The 16587-nt window shown below is 38.3% G+C and overlaps 4 protein-coding genes across 7 annotated transcripts in view; 2 read left to right on the top strand and 2 right to left on the bottom strand.

The window, feature by feature from the left end:
- The window catches only part of hfp (Poly(U)-binding-splicing factor hfp), an 8838-nt gene extending 5003 nt beyond the window's left edge, over positions 1-3835 (bottom strand). Inside the window, exons 1-3 of the mRNA XM_011307103.1 lie at positions 3687-3835; positions 2951-3005; positions 2546-2650 (exon numbers count right to left, since the gene is read on the bottom strand). Of these exons, the coding sequence (XP_011305405.1) occupies positions 2546-2650; positions 2951-3005; positions 3687-3707 (181 nt within the window). The 5' untranslated portion in view covers positions 3708-3835. The remainder of the gene's footprint in view (positions 1-2545; positions 2651-2950; positions 3006-3686) is intronic.
- A 179-nt stretch (positions 3836-4014) lies between these two features.
- On the top strand, positions 4015-6357 carry Smyd5 (SET and MYND domain containing, class 5). Its single transcript, XM_011306380.1, has 5 exons — positions 4015-4156; positions 4800-5092; positions 5250-5565; positions 5642-5819; positions 5930-6357. Exons 1-5 carry the CDS (start codon positions 4112-4114, stop codon positions 6259-6261), a joined length of 1164 nt encoding a protein of 387 aa, XP_011304682.1. The 5' UTR covers positions 4015-4111; the 3' UTR covers positions 6262-6357.
- Positions 6358-6463: 106 nt separating this feature from the next.
- LOC105267459 (uncharacterized) lies at positions 6464-8716 on the bottom strand. Its single transcript, XM_011306332.1, has 5 exons — positions 8572-8716; positions 8028-8212; positions 7899-7956; positions 7260-7713; positions 6464-7054 (listed from the first exon to the last, which is right to left on the bottom strand). Exons 1-5 carry the CDS (start codon positions 8579-8581, stop codon positions 6751-6753), a joined length of 1011 nt encoding a protein of 336 aa, XP_011304634.1. The 5' UTR covers positions 8582-8716; the 3' UTR covers positions 6464-6750.
- Positions 8717-8794: 78 nt separating this feature from the next.
- Positions 8795-16564, top strand: cmb (combover). 4 transcript variants are annotated; one of them, XM_011306352.1, is made up of 14 exons: positions 8795-8913; positions 8991-9232; positions 10053-10164; positions 10341-10468; positions 10682-10780; positions 10880-10987; positions 11410-12084; positions 12262-12685; positions 13050-13629; positions 14661-14783; positions 15060-15498; positions 15641-15850; positions 16046-16165; positions 16240-16564. In XM_011306352.1, exons 2-14 carry the CDS (start codon positions 9083-9085, stop codon positions 16420-16422), a joined length of 3351 nt encoding a protein of 1116 aa, XP_011304654.1. In that variant the 5' UTR covers positions 8795-8913; positions 8991-9082; the 3' UTR covers positions 16423-16564. The 4 variants fall into 4 exon arrangements, with proteins under 4 accessions (XP_011304654.1, XP_011304647.1, XP_011304661.1 ...); XM_011306345.1 differs by having other exon boundaries at positions 8795-9232; XM_011306367.1 differs by lacking the exons at positions 8795-8913; positions 8991-9232 and adding an exon at positions 9773-9838.
- Positions 16565-16587: the final 23 nt, after the last annotated feature.

Raw genomic sequence — 16587 nt, 5'->3', positions numbered from 1 at the left:
GGTTCGTGGTGGTGAAGACATTGACAAAATTCAATTGTCTGTGTCATTCATAGAAGAATTGCAAGGGGAAAAAACGATATCATCTTTACAGTCAAAGAAGTATTCCACAGGTGTCAAATTATTTTTTACAGATACAGACGTCAATTTTTAGGTACTGTTAGGTAATTACTCTTGAAATTCACTGTTCAATCCAACTCTTGGAATTTTTCAATCAATTCTATTTAATCTCCCGATCTATTCTCGAAAAATCCGTCAATTTCTTGAATATTTCATTAACTTTCGATCCGCAAAACCATAAAGACCCTCGAAAATGGCAAAAACCGTTGTCTCAATTTTATTTTCATTTGAATATTAAAAATTCCAAGCAGCTGTCACCGAAATTTCCAAAAATTTCAAAACAGTGGAGGAAAAAATAATTCAGTAGTCACGAGATAAATGATCGAAAGTCCAATCAGTTTTTGAGTTTTCGGGGAATATCTCGAAATTTCATTGATAAAGGGAAATTTTTGTAAGAACCTTTTTTGTAGCTCTTATTCCTCTTTGCAATAAAGACATTGACAAAAATGTTCCTATCTGTCTCGGATTCAGAGATATTCCTTGAAAATTCGACGAGGGAATTCCGAACTTCTTCGCTACTGAATTAAATTATTCTCGAAGGAGTTCAAGTCTATTTGATCATAAAAATATCTTTTTTTTGATGGAAATAAGGGGTTGAAATAAGACAGTAATCGGTGGCGTGCAGCAGCTCCCAGAGCCGGATCTCATCCGTCGCTTCACTGTAAGTTCAAATAAATTAAAACAGTCAAGTGACACCCGATGGGATTCAATAAAACAAAATAAAGTATCAAATAGTCAAATAGTAAAAATTCACGATGGAAAAAAAAGTACGTACAGACGCGGTTTAATGCGATTCACCTGCGTTATTGGACAAATTATTAATAAATCCTCAACATTATTTAGACATATTAATTTCGGTCATATTAATTTCTTTCACTATCGATAGCACGAGTGCATCAGGTCTCTGGAACAGAAATCAGAAAACACGTTGAGAACGTAACTATTCTTTGGTGGTACTCGTTGATTGATTCCCTGACGAGATTGTTTCAGAGAAAAAGTGTTTTTCACTAAGAAGATTTACTTGACACAGAAAAATACTCGACGGTCAATTTTCTATCGTGGATTCTATGAATGATTTTTTTTTCGGAATTGCTCTTTCATTATTGACATCCAGACAATTTTTTTAAGCCATCATTGAAGTATTTTATAATATTTTTCGTTCAATTATCGTAAAAAAATTTATTTTTAAGCCTCAAAGATTAAAAAAATTACGAAGCCATGAATGATTCAATTTCGGATACATTAGCAGCCAATCGGAAGAAAAAATCTATCAACAATAAAAGATTCCCTTGTTCCCCGATAATTTCGCAGCGCGAACGATCTATTGAATCTCAACAGATAACGAAGACAGTCATTATCAATTCTAATGGATAAAACATTGATCGTATTATCATTCCTGTAAAACGACATTCCCAGATATGCCCCCTGAATTGAGGAATAATGTCTAGTCTGCGAGTGATTTATTCGGACATTTAACGATTTTTTGAATTGACGAGACAAAAAATTCTCGTGTCAAGTTAATCTTCCCTGTCAAAAGCAATTTTTTTATCTCGGTGTTGTACTGATGTTACAAGTTCTGAGGACATTTGCCCTTTGGCCTCTGAATAACGCCTAAACCGTGCCTAAACTGCCCACGTACTGAGATTAACTATTTGGAAATTTAGTCCGGATACAGAGATAGAGAGAGACTTGGTGCGACCATCTGCAAGCACAAAGCAAAACGAGAACATACGCTCAGTGGTTTTTCTTTCTCTGCCATTTTTAAATTGCCTGAGCGCTTTTCAATATTTTTTGAGCTGATACAGTAGAGCAATGGCGATCCATTGGTTCTTGGATTTTCTTTCCTTGCAATTCGAACTCACCTGAGAGGTTTATCATTATATTCTTAAGGATCTTTAATTGTCGCCAATGCCGGCACTGATTAAGAGTCTCGAAGAGTTTTCGATGCGAGAAGTGACGATTAATAATTCATCCGTTTCCAAATTTTTTTTCCGTCGTAAAAAAAAAAATCCGAAAAAAATTGTAATTCTAGAACTACCCGAAACATTTCGAGTTCAACATTTGTCAATGATAAATTATTGATTTCAATATTGAATATTTGAAAAATGATTTAATCGAAGAATTCTCTGGGTGCAATTTCCGAATGGAAATTGAAATTGGAGAATAATTTGAAATTACGTTGGCGTTACCATCGAAATTCAGAATTAGTCGTTCGTTTCTCATGCACCAACCGACGAGACTCGTAATTAGTGATGAAAATATTGCAAAAAAAAAATAGAGAAACTACCCTAAAATGCTGACCTAATCTGATTGTAATTCTATAATGTAGCGCTGTGAGAACAGAGCAAATCTAGTCCTCAAGTTAATATCTGTCATTAGACCCGAAAAACTCGATTGTTTCATTAATTATCATTTTATCTGTTTCAACGAGTTTGTAGCGTATTCACTTTGAGATTGTTTGGCGAACGCTCATGATCACAGCTCAGTCGTAGGCCACACAGATTCTGTACTGTCACTCTCTCCGCTGTAACATCTCAGAACAGAAGGACAAACCATACATTAGTCTTTTACGGCCAATCTTCCAACCGTTTTTTTTTTACTTTAGTTCTTTAATATCCTTTTATTATTTCTCTAGAGTATAATATCTCGTCAAGTGATTCTAATTCTTGGCTTATTTCCTACGTCACCTGACTATTGATGAATTGCTCTGCAGCTTTATACATTTCGCTTTTTGTAATTTTTTTCAACTCTTTTCTAATTTATCTGTGTGCATGTTCTTTTCTGTTAGTGTTTTCATTATTTCATACGGGTTTTAAAGTATCTGGCAATATACCTTCCACGCGGGCTTTCTTCATTGGTGGCTCCATGTTATTTTGGGGTGGAGTCGTCTGAAATTCAGAATTATTTTTTGTATTAATTCATTTCAGTTCCGTTTATTAAAAAAAAAATAGGATAAAGCCGGTCAAAATGGGACGCTTGCGAAAAATCATTTTTAACTTTGACATATTTTTCCCCTCACAGAATAAAATCAAAAAAGTTCCATAATTTCAATAACCCGTGAATAAAAAATTTCACTCAAGAAAAATCTCAGCCTTGAAATTAATCTAAAACTCTCCCAGATGAAAAAAAAAACTATCAAAAACACAAATTATACGGAATGAATTCAAAAAAGAATTGAATAAAAAAATTCCAAAAAAAAAGGTAAAATTTCCCTTGAAAGACTCACTAAATCCAATTACCACTTGTTTTCACCCCCAAATGGCTGATGAATCAATACCATCAGACGCATAAATTACCAATAAGAAAATCAATAACCTCACGCCAAGAGGCTGAAGCTCCAACCGATAAAATCAGCTAATGACTACCGAAGAAACCTCAAAACCCCAAAAATAATAAAAAGATTCAAAAAACAACAAATTGATGAGAATTAAATGTACACGTGAAAATTTCCTTCAAACTGAAAGTATCCCGAGCATCAAATCGCCATTACCAATGCCAAACGTCGAAAAACGTCTGTCCAACGCCAGCCGATAGCCAAAAAACCGAAGCAAATAAATAAATCCACTCACCATCGCCATTGTACCATTCATTTTTCCGTGGTAATCACAGAAATTCCCAATGGGTTTAGCAGAGTCACTTTATTCTGTTATTATCCACAAAACAATGATTTTTCACGGAGAACGTTTACGCCGCAGTGTAAAATGGTGGATTTCTTCCCCTTGCCGGAACCGGAAGTCACTTTAAGCTAATCAAATCCCTCCAACCAACCCCCATCACCCCACCTGATTAAAACCCTTGGAAAATGATGCAAAAATATTTCCAAATGATTTTTCAAGCCTACGACATTGATCCCAATCATCTCAAGTCATTCGGAAATTTGTCATTGAACAAGTCATTCTCATTTGATTCCTGTGGTCCGTTATCTCAAAACATGTGTTGATGAGGACCTAGGTTATCTTCAAAAGGTGTTTGAAAGCCAAAACCCTATTTAATCATGTCTAATCAAGGGTATCAGGTCCAGATAATTAACGAGGAGAAGGTAAATGTAGCGGTTTTTGTGGATCTCGCATACTCGTTTTAGAATAATAGTATATTGCTCACCTAGGGAGGAAAAGTAGACAAGTCCTTCCCACGTGCAATAGTATATTATGCAACACGTGCGTAATATATTTTTTTACTCGTGGGAGGTTTGTAACACGAGCCGAAGGCGAGTTTTACAATCCCACGAGTCGAAAAATATATTACGCACGCGTTTCATACAAAATTTTATGTCATTGCGCCCGGAATCCGCGATTTAACCGAGCGAAGCGAGGTTAGAATCGCGTGATTACGGGCACCGATGGCATAAAATTACTACCCTCGCCTTCGGCTCGGGTGGTAATTTTGCACGTGGGAAATGCTTGTCTGATTATCCTCCCGAGGATTGCATACGATTTTTCTGTCGATATGCGGCGAAAGTGACGTTTCTAGAATGCTCACTTTCGGCGCATGTAGGCAGAAATAATTATTGAATTTCACTTCAATGTTCGATACCTCGAAAACGGTGGAATGAAAAATGTTTTTTTTTTTCACATTTGAAGGGATTTTTATGCGATTTAAAATGAAGACTGGTCCGTTGAAATCGTATCGTTTGAAACGGGAGGTATTGAGGATTGAAGTTGACTTTATTTTTTTTTGTGCAGGGCAAAGGTCTAGTGGCTCTTCGTTCCTACGAAGAAAATGAGACAATTTTTGAGGAAAAACCAGTGGTTTGTTGTCAATTTGCCTGGAACGAAGACTTACGATATTTGGCGTGTGACAACTGTCTGGCACCTCTGGAGACAGCTGAGGAAAATGCCAGAAGACTAAGTGGAAAAAAAGATTTAGTTCTCCCATATCCTGAGTGCTGCGAGACAAAAACCCAATCAGTTACTGAATGTCCTGCCTGCGGAATTAAATATTGCAGTGAAGGATGTCTCCTCGAGGCCTCGCAAAAGTAAATAACGAGAACAACACCTTGATTCAAGGTGAAAATATCAGAAGACTTTTTTTGTGGCTGATTAAATTTTGTCCAAAAAGGTGTTATGATATTTTTTCCTCAAAAAACATTTCACTGAAAAATCGGAGTTATTGAGAGATTCCCATGCTTCTAGATATCACAAGATCCTCTGTCTTCAATCCAGAGAAAAAAACGAGAATCATCCACTGGTGCAGTTGAAGGAGACGTGGAAGCAGATGCACTACCCTAGTGAGACTGCCACAATAATGCTCCTAGCCAGGATGATTGCCTTCGTCAATCAGAGTGAGGACAAAGCCAGTGCCCTCTCGATTTTCAATCAATTTTGTCACAGAACTGTCAATGAAGACCAGAAAATAGCCCATAATCTCTTGGGAGAGCAGTTCGTGGGGCAGATTGATGTCCTCAGGGAGATGATGGACAATGCTTTGAACAAGGAGAATGTCCCATACGTGAGTTTTCAAAGCACCTATTATAATTTCACTCTCCGATCGTTTAAAAAAAAAACACATATAATAATTATTTCAGTGGTTCACACCAGACGGTTTTAGAAGTCTTCTGGCTCTAGTGGGAACCAACGGCCAGGGGATAGGAACGAGTGCATTCAGTCGATGGGCGAAAAACGTTTCAGCTCTAGAATTGCCCCAGGACAGCAGAATGCAGGTGAACATGCTGATTGGCAGGATTTACGATGACATGGAGAAAGGTAAAAATTCTCTAAACCCTGGGAGATAAAATCCTTTTCAAAAAATTACTGTTCATTCTTATATACATTGAACATGTCATTTAATAATTGATATCTGCAATTTGTTTTAGTCGTTGGACCTTTCTGGAATAATGAAGGCTCTGGACTCTACAGTCTTCAATCCTCGATGAACCACAGCTGCTTGCCAAATGCAATCGTCGAGTTTCCCTTCTCCAACAGCACCCTCGTCGTCAAAGCCCTCCGGGGTATTCAACCAGGGGAGGAAATTTGTATTGCATACCTAGACAACTGCGAACTCGTGCGCACTAGAGTGTCCAGACAGGAAGTGCTCAGATCTCTTTACTTGTTCTCGTGTCGTTGTGATAGGTGTCTGGAGCAAGCTGATGACTATGATGTCTCGTCTGAAGACGATATGTGCGACGAGGGGTCCGATGGTGAGTGAGGGGACAGGAGAGCTGGGGCAAAATCGATTCTTTTGGAGGTTTTTTATTGGTGCAGGGTTATTTTTTATCGCTCGTTTGTCCACCCGCTGTGCAAATGAACAATTAAGAAAATTATTCTGCACTAATTACTCTAGCCTCCGCATGATTGAATGAGTTTTCTACCGACAATGAATTTTTCTGAACATCCGAATTATTATTCCCAAACCCTAGAGCGTCGATTTTGCCTCACCCCAGGTATGTAAATCTGAATTTCGTATGACGAACAATTATGTGGAAAAGTTCTTCAATTTTTATTAATACCACTTGTCCTATAAAAACCTAAATAAAGATTCAACATTATATCACGAAATACGACAGATGATAAATCTGTTTGCATTTCTGTACAAATTGTCACCTACAATTGAGAAAAAAAAATTGATGCTCACGCCACAGCGCAATTGTCTATGGAATATCAATGAATTTTTTAAAATAAAAATTACGTGGCGTGCTCAAAGTTTCACTGTCAGTTGATTCTTGCCAGTTTCCATGAGCTTTGTTACGTAGTTTGGAAGGGGATTGACGAATATCCTCTTCTCGTAAAGTCTCAGGAGGCTTCCAGCAACGTCGTGACTCTTGAAATCCCAAGCAATTTTTATTTTTTCATTTGGAAGTTGAGAGGATATTTCTCGGTCAGCCCAGGGGGCCTCTGTCCCAGTGATTTCTAAAACGTCGATCGTGGGGGGCTCGTTACCAAAACATTGGGATATGTATTCTCGTCTCTGCTTATGCTGCCTGAAATCTGTCCCTGTAGCTCTGCAAAATAATTGAAAATCCCATCACTAATCTGCATGCAATTCAATCTAATCATATTAATATTTAAAAAATTCTATTTTAGACATTTTTTCTATGATTCTTATTACCTCTTTGAATATTCGATGAGTTTGTACATGCAAATTAAATATATAAGTGTTTGGGAGGATAATTAAAATTAAATTGTTGGTGGAGTGTCAGGACTCACTTGACAACTGGCTCAGAATCCGTATACTTCGGAGAATTGCACAAATTTCCAAACTGCACTACACCTTGCTTCTTCAACTCCAGCATTTTGCTAAGAGATTTCAAATCCCTCCCCATGAGTTTGAGTTTTTTGCTGGTGTCGAAGCCAAGACCCTCGACGATTGCCTGTAAAAATTCCTTGGTGACTCCTTTTTTCGAGCAGAAGAAGTACCCGTGCCTGAGGAACAGGGCAAAGTACACCGGGAGGAGTCGCTTGGACCTCTTCTTCTCGCACATGGAGATAAAAGTGATCCCCTGGTGCGTTACGACGTTAATTGCCATGTCTATTTGGAGCATTTGAAACGTTTGAGACATTCTCTCCTGCATTTCCCTGTTTGGGATCAATCTCTGGCAGTTCATGACACCTTGGAGCTCGTAACCATACCAAACCTTCTTGCTGGAGTGTCTGCTAACGTCTGGAGATAATTAAAGTTACAGTCGAGCGATCATGGGACTCAAAATCGCGGAATACAAGAGAGCTAGCGAAATTTTTCACATGACCATGATGATTCTCGTCATCCACAAAAATTGGGTTAATACTCTGAATAATTTAATATCAAATAAATTCTTATAAATCGAAATCTTGAATATTTCGACTCACCAATAACTTCGAGAATAGCCAGTCTATCCTTTAGCTCTTTATCGTCAATCTTGTGCCTCTAAAAATTCAAAGTAATCATTAAAGTCTGGAGTCCGGTTCCTAGGAGTAAAAAATATTAACTGGACTCACAACAATCGCCTGTTCGATGATCCTGAGTGCACAGGAGGTCGTAAAATTCTCATGATTCTTAACGAGTCTCTTTCTAATATCATTCCAGGAGATCTCCGGAAAATGTGGTAACACCGAGCCCTCAAGCTCCTCAAATTTGAATTTTTTTATCGTCGCACTCAGCTGACGCTTAACATTCAAGGCCACTAGAATTTAAATAAACAATTGGCTAGTATCAATAAGAAAAATCGAGTTGATTCCGGTAAACAGCTGGGTTTTCAAGAAATATCTTCGAATCTAAGAGACGTATCGAAATTTTCATGATGACCTTTTTCGTCGATCTTATCAAGCATTACAAAAAAGCCCGTGACAAAAAAATCGCTATCTCTCTTAGAACCCAAGATATTCCGGTAAAACTCCACCAAATTCGCTTGTCACCCGATACTGATTTCAACAACATCAATGAAATATTCGAAAAACCGTTGGGAAGATTGAAAATAACCTCCAAAATGCTCCAAATAAGTTTATCTCGTAAAAAATGAGTAAAAAAAAATCGAAAACTCACCGGCAGGCATTTCCAAAAATCACATGAAAACTCATTAAACGTCGTAGAGTCACTTCAAACTTGAAAAGCAAAACAAATAAATAAACAATCTTGTAAAAATATTCGTTTGTAGCCGCGGGCCTTGGCGGGACAAATTTTCTCGTATTTTCCCCTAGACTCGGTAAAATCCCTGGAGTCTGGGGGATTTTTCAAGTTTCCCATATGTTTCCGAGAGGCTTCTAAGAATGGCTGCGGAACAAGACAAGATTTTGCATTTATCTCACCCTCGCCTGTCAAATACACTCCAAATAGTCTCGCCTTGCGTGTTTTTTATTTATAGTTCTTGATCAATCAGCATTTCCGGTGAGATATTACTCGTACCCCAAGTCTGGCATGATTTCTTACGGATTTTCAAATTGTCATTTTCTTTCGGCTTTCAGTCGCTTGTTTTTTGCGGTTGGATTTGTTATACGGGATTGAGAGACTTCCAGTGAATTTTTAGTGATAAAGTGATAAAGTGATAAGGATCGTGATGGCTCCTGGAGTTAATGATGGGCCCAGGAAAACTGGTACATTGCCAAAAAGTAATCGAAGAAATGATCGGAATAGGGATATTCCCAACTCCAGACAAATTCCGAGGGCTGTTTGTAATAGACGACTGCAACAACATCCCAACAATCTTGTGGGTATCTTTATTTATTTGTTTCATTTTTTGTTTTTCGATATTGCCAAGAATTTGACTAAAGACGAAAGGTTACACTGAATTTTCACGGTTTTTCCTTTTTTTAATGCCCGGTTTTTTTTTCACTTTTTTAGCTATTAATTTTTCTTTTGTTTATATTTTTTGATAAACATTTTGTTAACCTCTCAACAAACACTACGTTCACAATTCGTCGACTAGTTGCTGATATCCCCTTAAGTTTCAGGTGGCAGTGGCAATAATTGTTTTCTAGATTAATAAATAAAATATTGAGAGGAAAATTGAATTATTATCATTATTTCCATCAGATCCATAAAAATTTAGATAAAATCTTTAGATCGAGTCCTTGAAATCCGTTATTGCAGCCAGAACTACAATAAAAAGCAATAATACCCTGATGACTCGGGGTAGATAGCAATAGCATAGTTTCAATTTAGTCCCCAAAGAATGAAACTCCTATAAATAGATGACGAAAACAGTGGGGAGAGTTTCTATCTAAGAATACATATCCAGAGACTTTAAAGTCGATTCATTTGAGGTGTTCCTTCGACAGTGCCTTTACTTTTCCGTTGAAACTCTATCGCCCACGTAATATCCAATTTTTCCCTCAATATATAAATAATAAATTCATATAAGAGTCAATGAATCAATCTCTATTTCGAATTCAAATCCATTTTACTCTTTGGTTTGTGAAAAAAAACGATGAAATTGAAAGTTTCATCGCTAGATTTTCTTTAAGAACAAGACAAATTTCAATCGATCGTTTTTATTGGTTTTTAAAATTATTTTATTAATTTTTTAGCTTGACTGGCAGCCAGTTAGTGATCGGGAGCGAGGAAGAACCACCAAGAACAGCAACACGAGGTCCACATCTTCAGTTCCATCCACTTCGTATCAAGACCTCGCTGATATCGGTACGAATTTTTTTTTCTGGTTCCGAAAGAAAGTGTTGTAATCGTTGCAATTGAAGTTTTATATTTTTTTAATTGTACCGACCGATTATGTTGTAAACACTCGGAAAAAAAAATTTTTGGAGCAAGTGTATGTGACTTTTCCAAACTTCATTTCATTCGATGATTTATTTTTTCAGCATCATATCATCGACAATATAATTACACCGGTGAAGATTATTGGCAGGAAATGGCTCAACCGATAGACTCTCGTGCGCAGACACCCCCCGATCTTCCAAATTCAAAGCCCACGAACGTCGATAGAATGGTAAAAAAAATCAAAAATATACTTTCCCTAATATATAAAAAAAGAAATAATAATAAGTGCAAACTCATGGAATATTTAATCCAAAATAATAAAGCGGAAATAAGAGCTGTAGAAAAATTATTTTTAATTGATTTTTTTTTATCAACTCTCACCTGATTGGTATAAAAAAAAAATGAATGTATTTACTAAATGAATCGAATTTTGACTCCTCAGCCAGACCGTCGTCAGGTGGAAAGTCGATTGAATCAGATTCGAGACTACATCAGAGTGACATCGACGATGATGGATTCGTTGAACCAATCGTCCGATCCAGTGAGTCTTAAAATTAATCAACACGTAAAACAGTCACATCTGGATCAGTTTATTCTCACAGTAGAGCTCCTATTTTTACTCGTATTTATATTTAAATAGCGTGCACGTGCTCAACACGATAAATTATCTAAAATGGTGGAGGACCTGTGCGACAGTGAGACGAAACTAGCTAAACTCTTGGCGGATTATCGTGGCCTGCCAGATGAGGTTTCATATCATTAATATGCATTTTTCATTTTAATTTTACTGCTTACTAACTTACTTACATTTCTCTCTGGTATGTTGTACTAACAAATAGCATGAAATTCCAGCTGAAACCTGAACACCGCCAATCCCAAGGCTCCAGTCAGATCAAGTGCTTCTCTGAGCTACTGGACATCCTTGACTCTCAGGAACGCTTATATGTTGCTAATATTCATCAGAGGGTGTGTTTAGCATTAACAATTCTCATTCAGTCATTTAATTATCATTTGCCTGGGGGTTGAAAATTTTTGAGGGATTTCATACAATAACAGATTAATTGCCGGTAATGATGCAGTCGCTGACACTTGTCTCTGGTTTTCTCACTAATTAAATTCTCAATGATGCACCTACGAAATAAATCTAGAAATAATCAACTAATTCTCCAGATGGACAGAGAGGACGGAGAGGAGCCCCTGGAGTCGAAACTCCGTAAGAAGATGGAAGCGTCGCAGCGAAAACTGGCTCAACTCCAGGAGCACCAGGCGAACCTGGTGGGAATGCAGTTGAGAGTTCGTGAGAGGTTGAACGAGGCACGCCAGGCCCAGCAGCTGCTGCTCCTCCAGGAGAACGAGGAAGCAAATGCAGTGATTCCTCTGCCCTACGACAATGGCAATCGCTCTCAGCAGCAGCTGGCAAATGATGCAGATGCCCTGGAGACCGAGACTGTTGCACTGAGAGGAAAATTGGCTCAACTCCAGAGTAAGAAGAAGCAGATGGACACTCTTGTGTCTGAGCTGCAGGCTGTGGAGATGTCTGACAGGGCGAGCTGCAGCTCAGAGAATTCTAAACACGCTGAGAGGGATAAAGTTGCTGAGCTCGAGGTCCTCAAGGCACAATTGGCGCATCTCAAGGGGCTCATGGAGGAAGCAACAAGGGTCAGGGATACATTCAATTCTAATTCGGAGCAAGAGCCCGAGGGAATCAACGGATTCTGCGAGAATGGAGATGAGGACGAGGGTGATGTTGCTGCTTCTTTCAATTCTTTTGATAGAAACAGCGAGACTGACGACAGCCTGGGAAAATTTAATAATTCTAAGGAGCTGGATGTGGAACAGATTCAGGTGTGAATGGAATTCATTCTTTACTGGCACTTCTACTGATATTCATTTCATTTTTAATAGAAGGAAAATTTTTTATAGATACCATTTTTGTAGCTCTCATTTTTTTTTCTAAAAAAAATATTCACGCAAAAAATATATGTGGGAAAAATCGATTGAAATAGAATAAATAATTTTCAGGCAGTGACTCGTGAACTGAAGGAGCAACAAGTCCTCATCCAATCAGCAAGAGCTGAACTTCAACGTCTGAAAAATCCCTCCTCATTCCCACAAGCTCCAGCTCCAGTGGTATTTCTACCGGACACAACATCTCCCTCCTCTTTTCCTCCATTCACCACTGATAAGAAGCAGAGGAACAACAACACCAATAATAATCACAATAACAACAACAATACTCAGGAGATGGTACAGGGTCACGAAGCGCAGGGATCTAGGGTCCAGAACAAAAAACGACAGCTGGAGGAATTGGTACGTAAAGATCAGAGTCAGTCGAGTGTGAATCGAGACGTTGGAGCTGCTGGATGGAGCAGCAGGAGGGGCTCTAATTCCCACAGGAGTCACACTAGTACGCCTGCTAATATTTGGCCTGGACCTAGTGCTATTGGTGCGTGTCATGTTTATTATTTCATCTTATCGAACATCATTTTTCACGAGCATTCGGTCTAGTACTCCAGCAGCCCATCATCTTTATGAGTTTTAGTCTTTAACCGCTCGAATAATAACACTAGAATTATCTCTCAACTTGACGCAATGTCAGTGATTAATTATGCTATCGTATTAATTCGTCTGGTACTAATGGGTCTAATGCAATATCTTTTTTTTATATTAAATTGTCATTTTTGGCATCTGAAATCTGTCATTAACTTCAATTGATATTCCGTTCATATTTCTCATCAATTTTCCTCACAACAATTATTAATAATTTGTAAATAAATTATTAAAAAATGGCATAATAAATTGAATTTCAGTCGGAAGTTCAAACGAGCAAAGTGTAGACGGAATATCAACGACAGACAATCTCCTGGACATTGGACCGCACGTGCCGGCAATTGAGAATGGATATGGCCCGAACTGGTGGAATTTGTCAGGTCCTCCAGTATCCCAACCCCAGCCTCCAGGTCACTCCACCGAGTACTACCGACAGTTATTAATGAGCTCTCAGGCCCAACAGCTGCAGATGATGAGTACAACGATGCAGCAGTGCTGTCAGCTCCTTTGGGCCCAGCAACGAGAGCTCCAGTCGATGAGATCAGCTATAACTCAGCTACAGCAGCAGCTGAGACAGCCCCAGGCTGGAGTAAATGAAAATCGTGAGGACTACTCGAATCTCAGTCGATCAATTCATCATCTGGACAATACCCTGGACTCTACTCTCCCACCGAGCTCTTCTCTTCCCAATCTAGTCTCATTACCCACCACTTCACAGACTCCAGCTCATCCTCCCATCATAGCCTCGGCCAATTCACATCAACATCATAATCATCAACAGCTCAACAATCAGGTACCACCTGGCAATCGTGCCAACAATTACTGGGACAACTTCAGAAGGTAAAATGGATTGATCTTCGGTTTTTCATTCATTTTTTAAAAATTAATTCAGTAATCAAGAGGATAAAATCGATGTTTCGTAGCTGATCTATGAATCTGAGGGGGATAGCCAAATTTTTGTCCAATATTTTTTTCTGGAGTAGGATGAGAGCTAAAAAAAGGTCCCTCCAACAATTTGGCTATCTTTCAGTGATTTGAGATATGGTGGGAGGAATTATCTGGGAACGAAATCTACTTGTTTGTGTTTGCCTCTTTGCTACTGAATTTTTTACGAGTTACGAATTTTTTTCGATCAATCCTATCAACATTTTTGATGGGAAATATTCTATGAGAAAGGGCAGTAGGAGTTAATTTAATCATATAGAAAAATTTAATTTTATTCCCTTCTTTATGGGATTGTACAGAGAAATTTAAAGAAATTCATTGAAATATGGAGATTAAATTGAGTTGAGTCGTGGAATTTTTGAAATATTCTCGGGATTCCCGGAATTATCGTAAAAGGAAATGAGGGGAATTTTCCGCGGGAAAACGGAAAGTGTTTGAATACATTTTAAGAGGCCAGTTTTCAGCGAATATCTCGCAATTGAAGAGAGATAGCGATATTTTTCTTCAATCCCGAGATATTTGGGAAAAAATCATCTGCAAAAAATGTGCACTTATCGGAATTCACAATTTCGTTACTGGAATGATTAACGATAAATTAATGGGCGATCCAATGTATCTCATGAGCACGAAAAAATAAAATGTCTGCAGTCCGTACATGAAATCGCGAATTTAAATCATTGTTTCACTCAATCCCTCGTCATTTCACTCGTCACACACGAATTCTTGAAGATTAATTAACGTAAGGATTGGTAGGTACCGCCCTGGGTACGTAAACGTATTTTCACTGAGAGAAATTGGATTTCGATTTCTAACGTGTGTTGTCATGCATCAATAACACTCTCCCCTATTCGATTTCATAAAAAAGCATGATTTTTGAGACGTTCACTAATTGTTTTTCGTGTTATTTTGATTTCCATGGATTGTAGCTACTCCAGACAGAATCTTTTGTCTGGAACTCCTAAAACCCTGAGTGATGTTATCCCAGGAGCATCTACCAATACTAACACAATGACTAATACAACAACAAGTGGACTTCATATTTCACACCTGTAAGTAATACAAGAGATTATTAATTTTATTATTAATTTTTCTCGAAAACCATTGAATCAACATGGAAAAGTGAAAAAAAAAATTTTGTAGCTAATTAAATTCCCGACAAAAAAGGTATTTCGGTATTTCCTTCTAAAATTAATAGTTTTTAATGAATCGGTGATTACCAAAATGCCGCTATTTTGAATTTCGTTTTCAGTGAAAAAAATTGATTTCTAATTTTTTATAATTGTGAATGATTGGTGATTAATTTTCATTCAATCGTGGAAATAAAGACGGGACAAGAGAAATCGAGAGCATGCAGCCGACAATCTCTCCCTGCCATCCCTTTCTGGCTCAGATGCCCAGTATTCCATGAATCTCCAGATGCAGTCGAATATTCAGGATCGCGAACGCGATATTCCAGCGTCCAGGACGAATATCCTGTCGAATGAGGCTGCACAAATGCAGCAGGTGGAGAATTTCTGGGAGGACGCCCACTCGTCCTTCCGTTTAGTTCCAGAAAGCAACGAGGACATTTATTCTCTTCGACATCTCAACGCAGAAATGCGAGATGTTCTCGTTTCACTCGTTGCTGCTAACAAGAGGAGGCCTGACTACTTGGTGATCATCCTCAGAGAGATCAAGGCCATCAGTGAGGATCAGAGGCTGCGCCCAAGGCTCCTTAGATCCCTCCGGGCCCTCCAGGACATGCAGACTTCCAGCAATCCTTTGGTAATTAAAATATCTCAGAATCTATGCGGTACACAGAAAAATCTACAGGAAATTTTTTTCGGTGTTTTTCGTAAATTCGGAGATATTCTTCGAAAAATTTTTTTTGGGAATTCTTAATTGAAAAATTTGGATTGGCATTCAGAACGAAGTCCCGGATCAAACGGCCAGTGAGAGCTGCCAATCGAGTGATGAAGACTCTGATACAGGAGTAAGGGTTGATAAATTAGCGGTTTTGATGAATTCGAATGCTGAAAACCAGTCTCTCCTACCGGAGATATTCATGCCTATGCAATCGTCGGTGCAGGGGTCACAAGCTATTGCTGCCCCATTCCCTGATAATTTTGATTTTGAGGTAAAATTTTTTTCCAATTTTCAAGAATTATTTCATTTTATTTTTGTGTTTCAATTTTTATCTTCAAACGAATATTTTTTTTATCTTCAATTACATACAAAGTAGTTAGCACGTTCAACCAGTACATAAAATTAAACATAAAAGATGAAATGGAAACGAAATGGAAAATGAAATGAATCTCAATATAATCTCCAGAGTCCACTACAGCTGGAAAACATGAATGCTCTTCCCACAATGTCTTCAATATCCACTGGATACAACGAGGACTTGGCTGAAGCTGATCAATCGCGTCCTGAAGCCTCGAACGAGCAACAGGTACAAATCCCCTGAAAATAAGTGATTTGAAGTGGAAATTTGAATTGAAAAATTCTTTTCTTTTCATTTTCTAGTATTCCTTCGACGAAGTGATGAGTGATGAAGGGGAGGAGATAGATGTAGCCCAGGTGGGCCCTCTCCAAGGGGCTGGAGTAGACCTGGAGCGAGAGTTCCCTGAAGAGGATCCGAACTATGAGGAAGCCTTGGGGGAGGGCTCCATCCTCGACAGAATTCCCACGAGACTTCTCCACCACTAGCAGTACCTCCTCTCCTCTCTACTCCTGTTCTCGCTAGTGAGCCTTAAAATACTTTTTATTCATTTCTTCGTGGTAATACTGTCGTTCCAAGTCTTTGTAACGTTGTTTCTTAAATCATTGGAATAAACTGAAATTTCAAAGATTTTTTAATAATTATGTTAAAGG

This window comes from Fopius arisanus, unplaced genomic scaffold (assembly GCF_000806365.1).
Source record: "Fopius arisanus strain USDA-PBARC FA_bdor unplaced genomic scaffold, ASM80636v1 scaffold00002, whole genome shotgun sequence".
Classification (NCBI taxonomy): Eukaryota; Metazoa; Arthropoda; class Insecta; order Hymenoptera; family Braconidae; genus Fopius; species Fopius arisanus.
The sequence above is the reverse complement of the archived record's forward strand: the minus strand, read 5'-3'. Positions and strand labels throughout refer to the sequence as shown.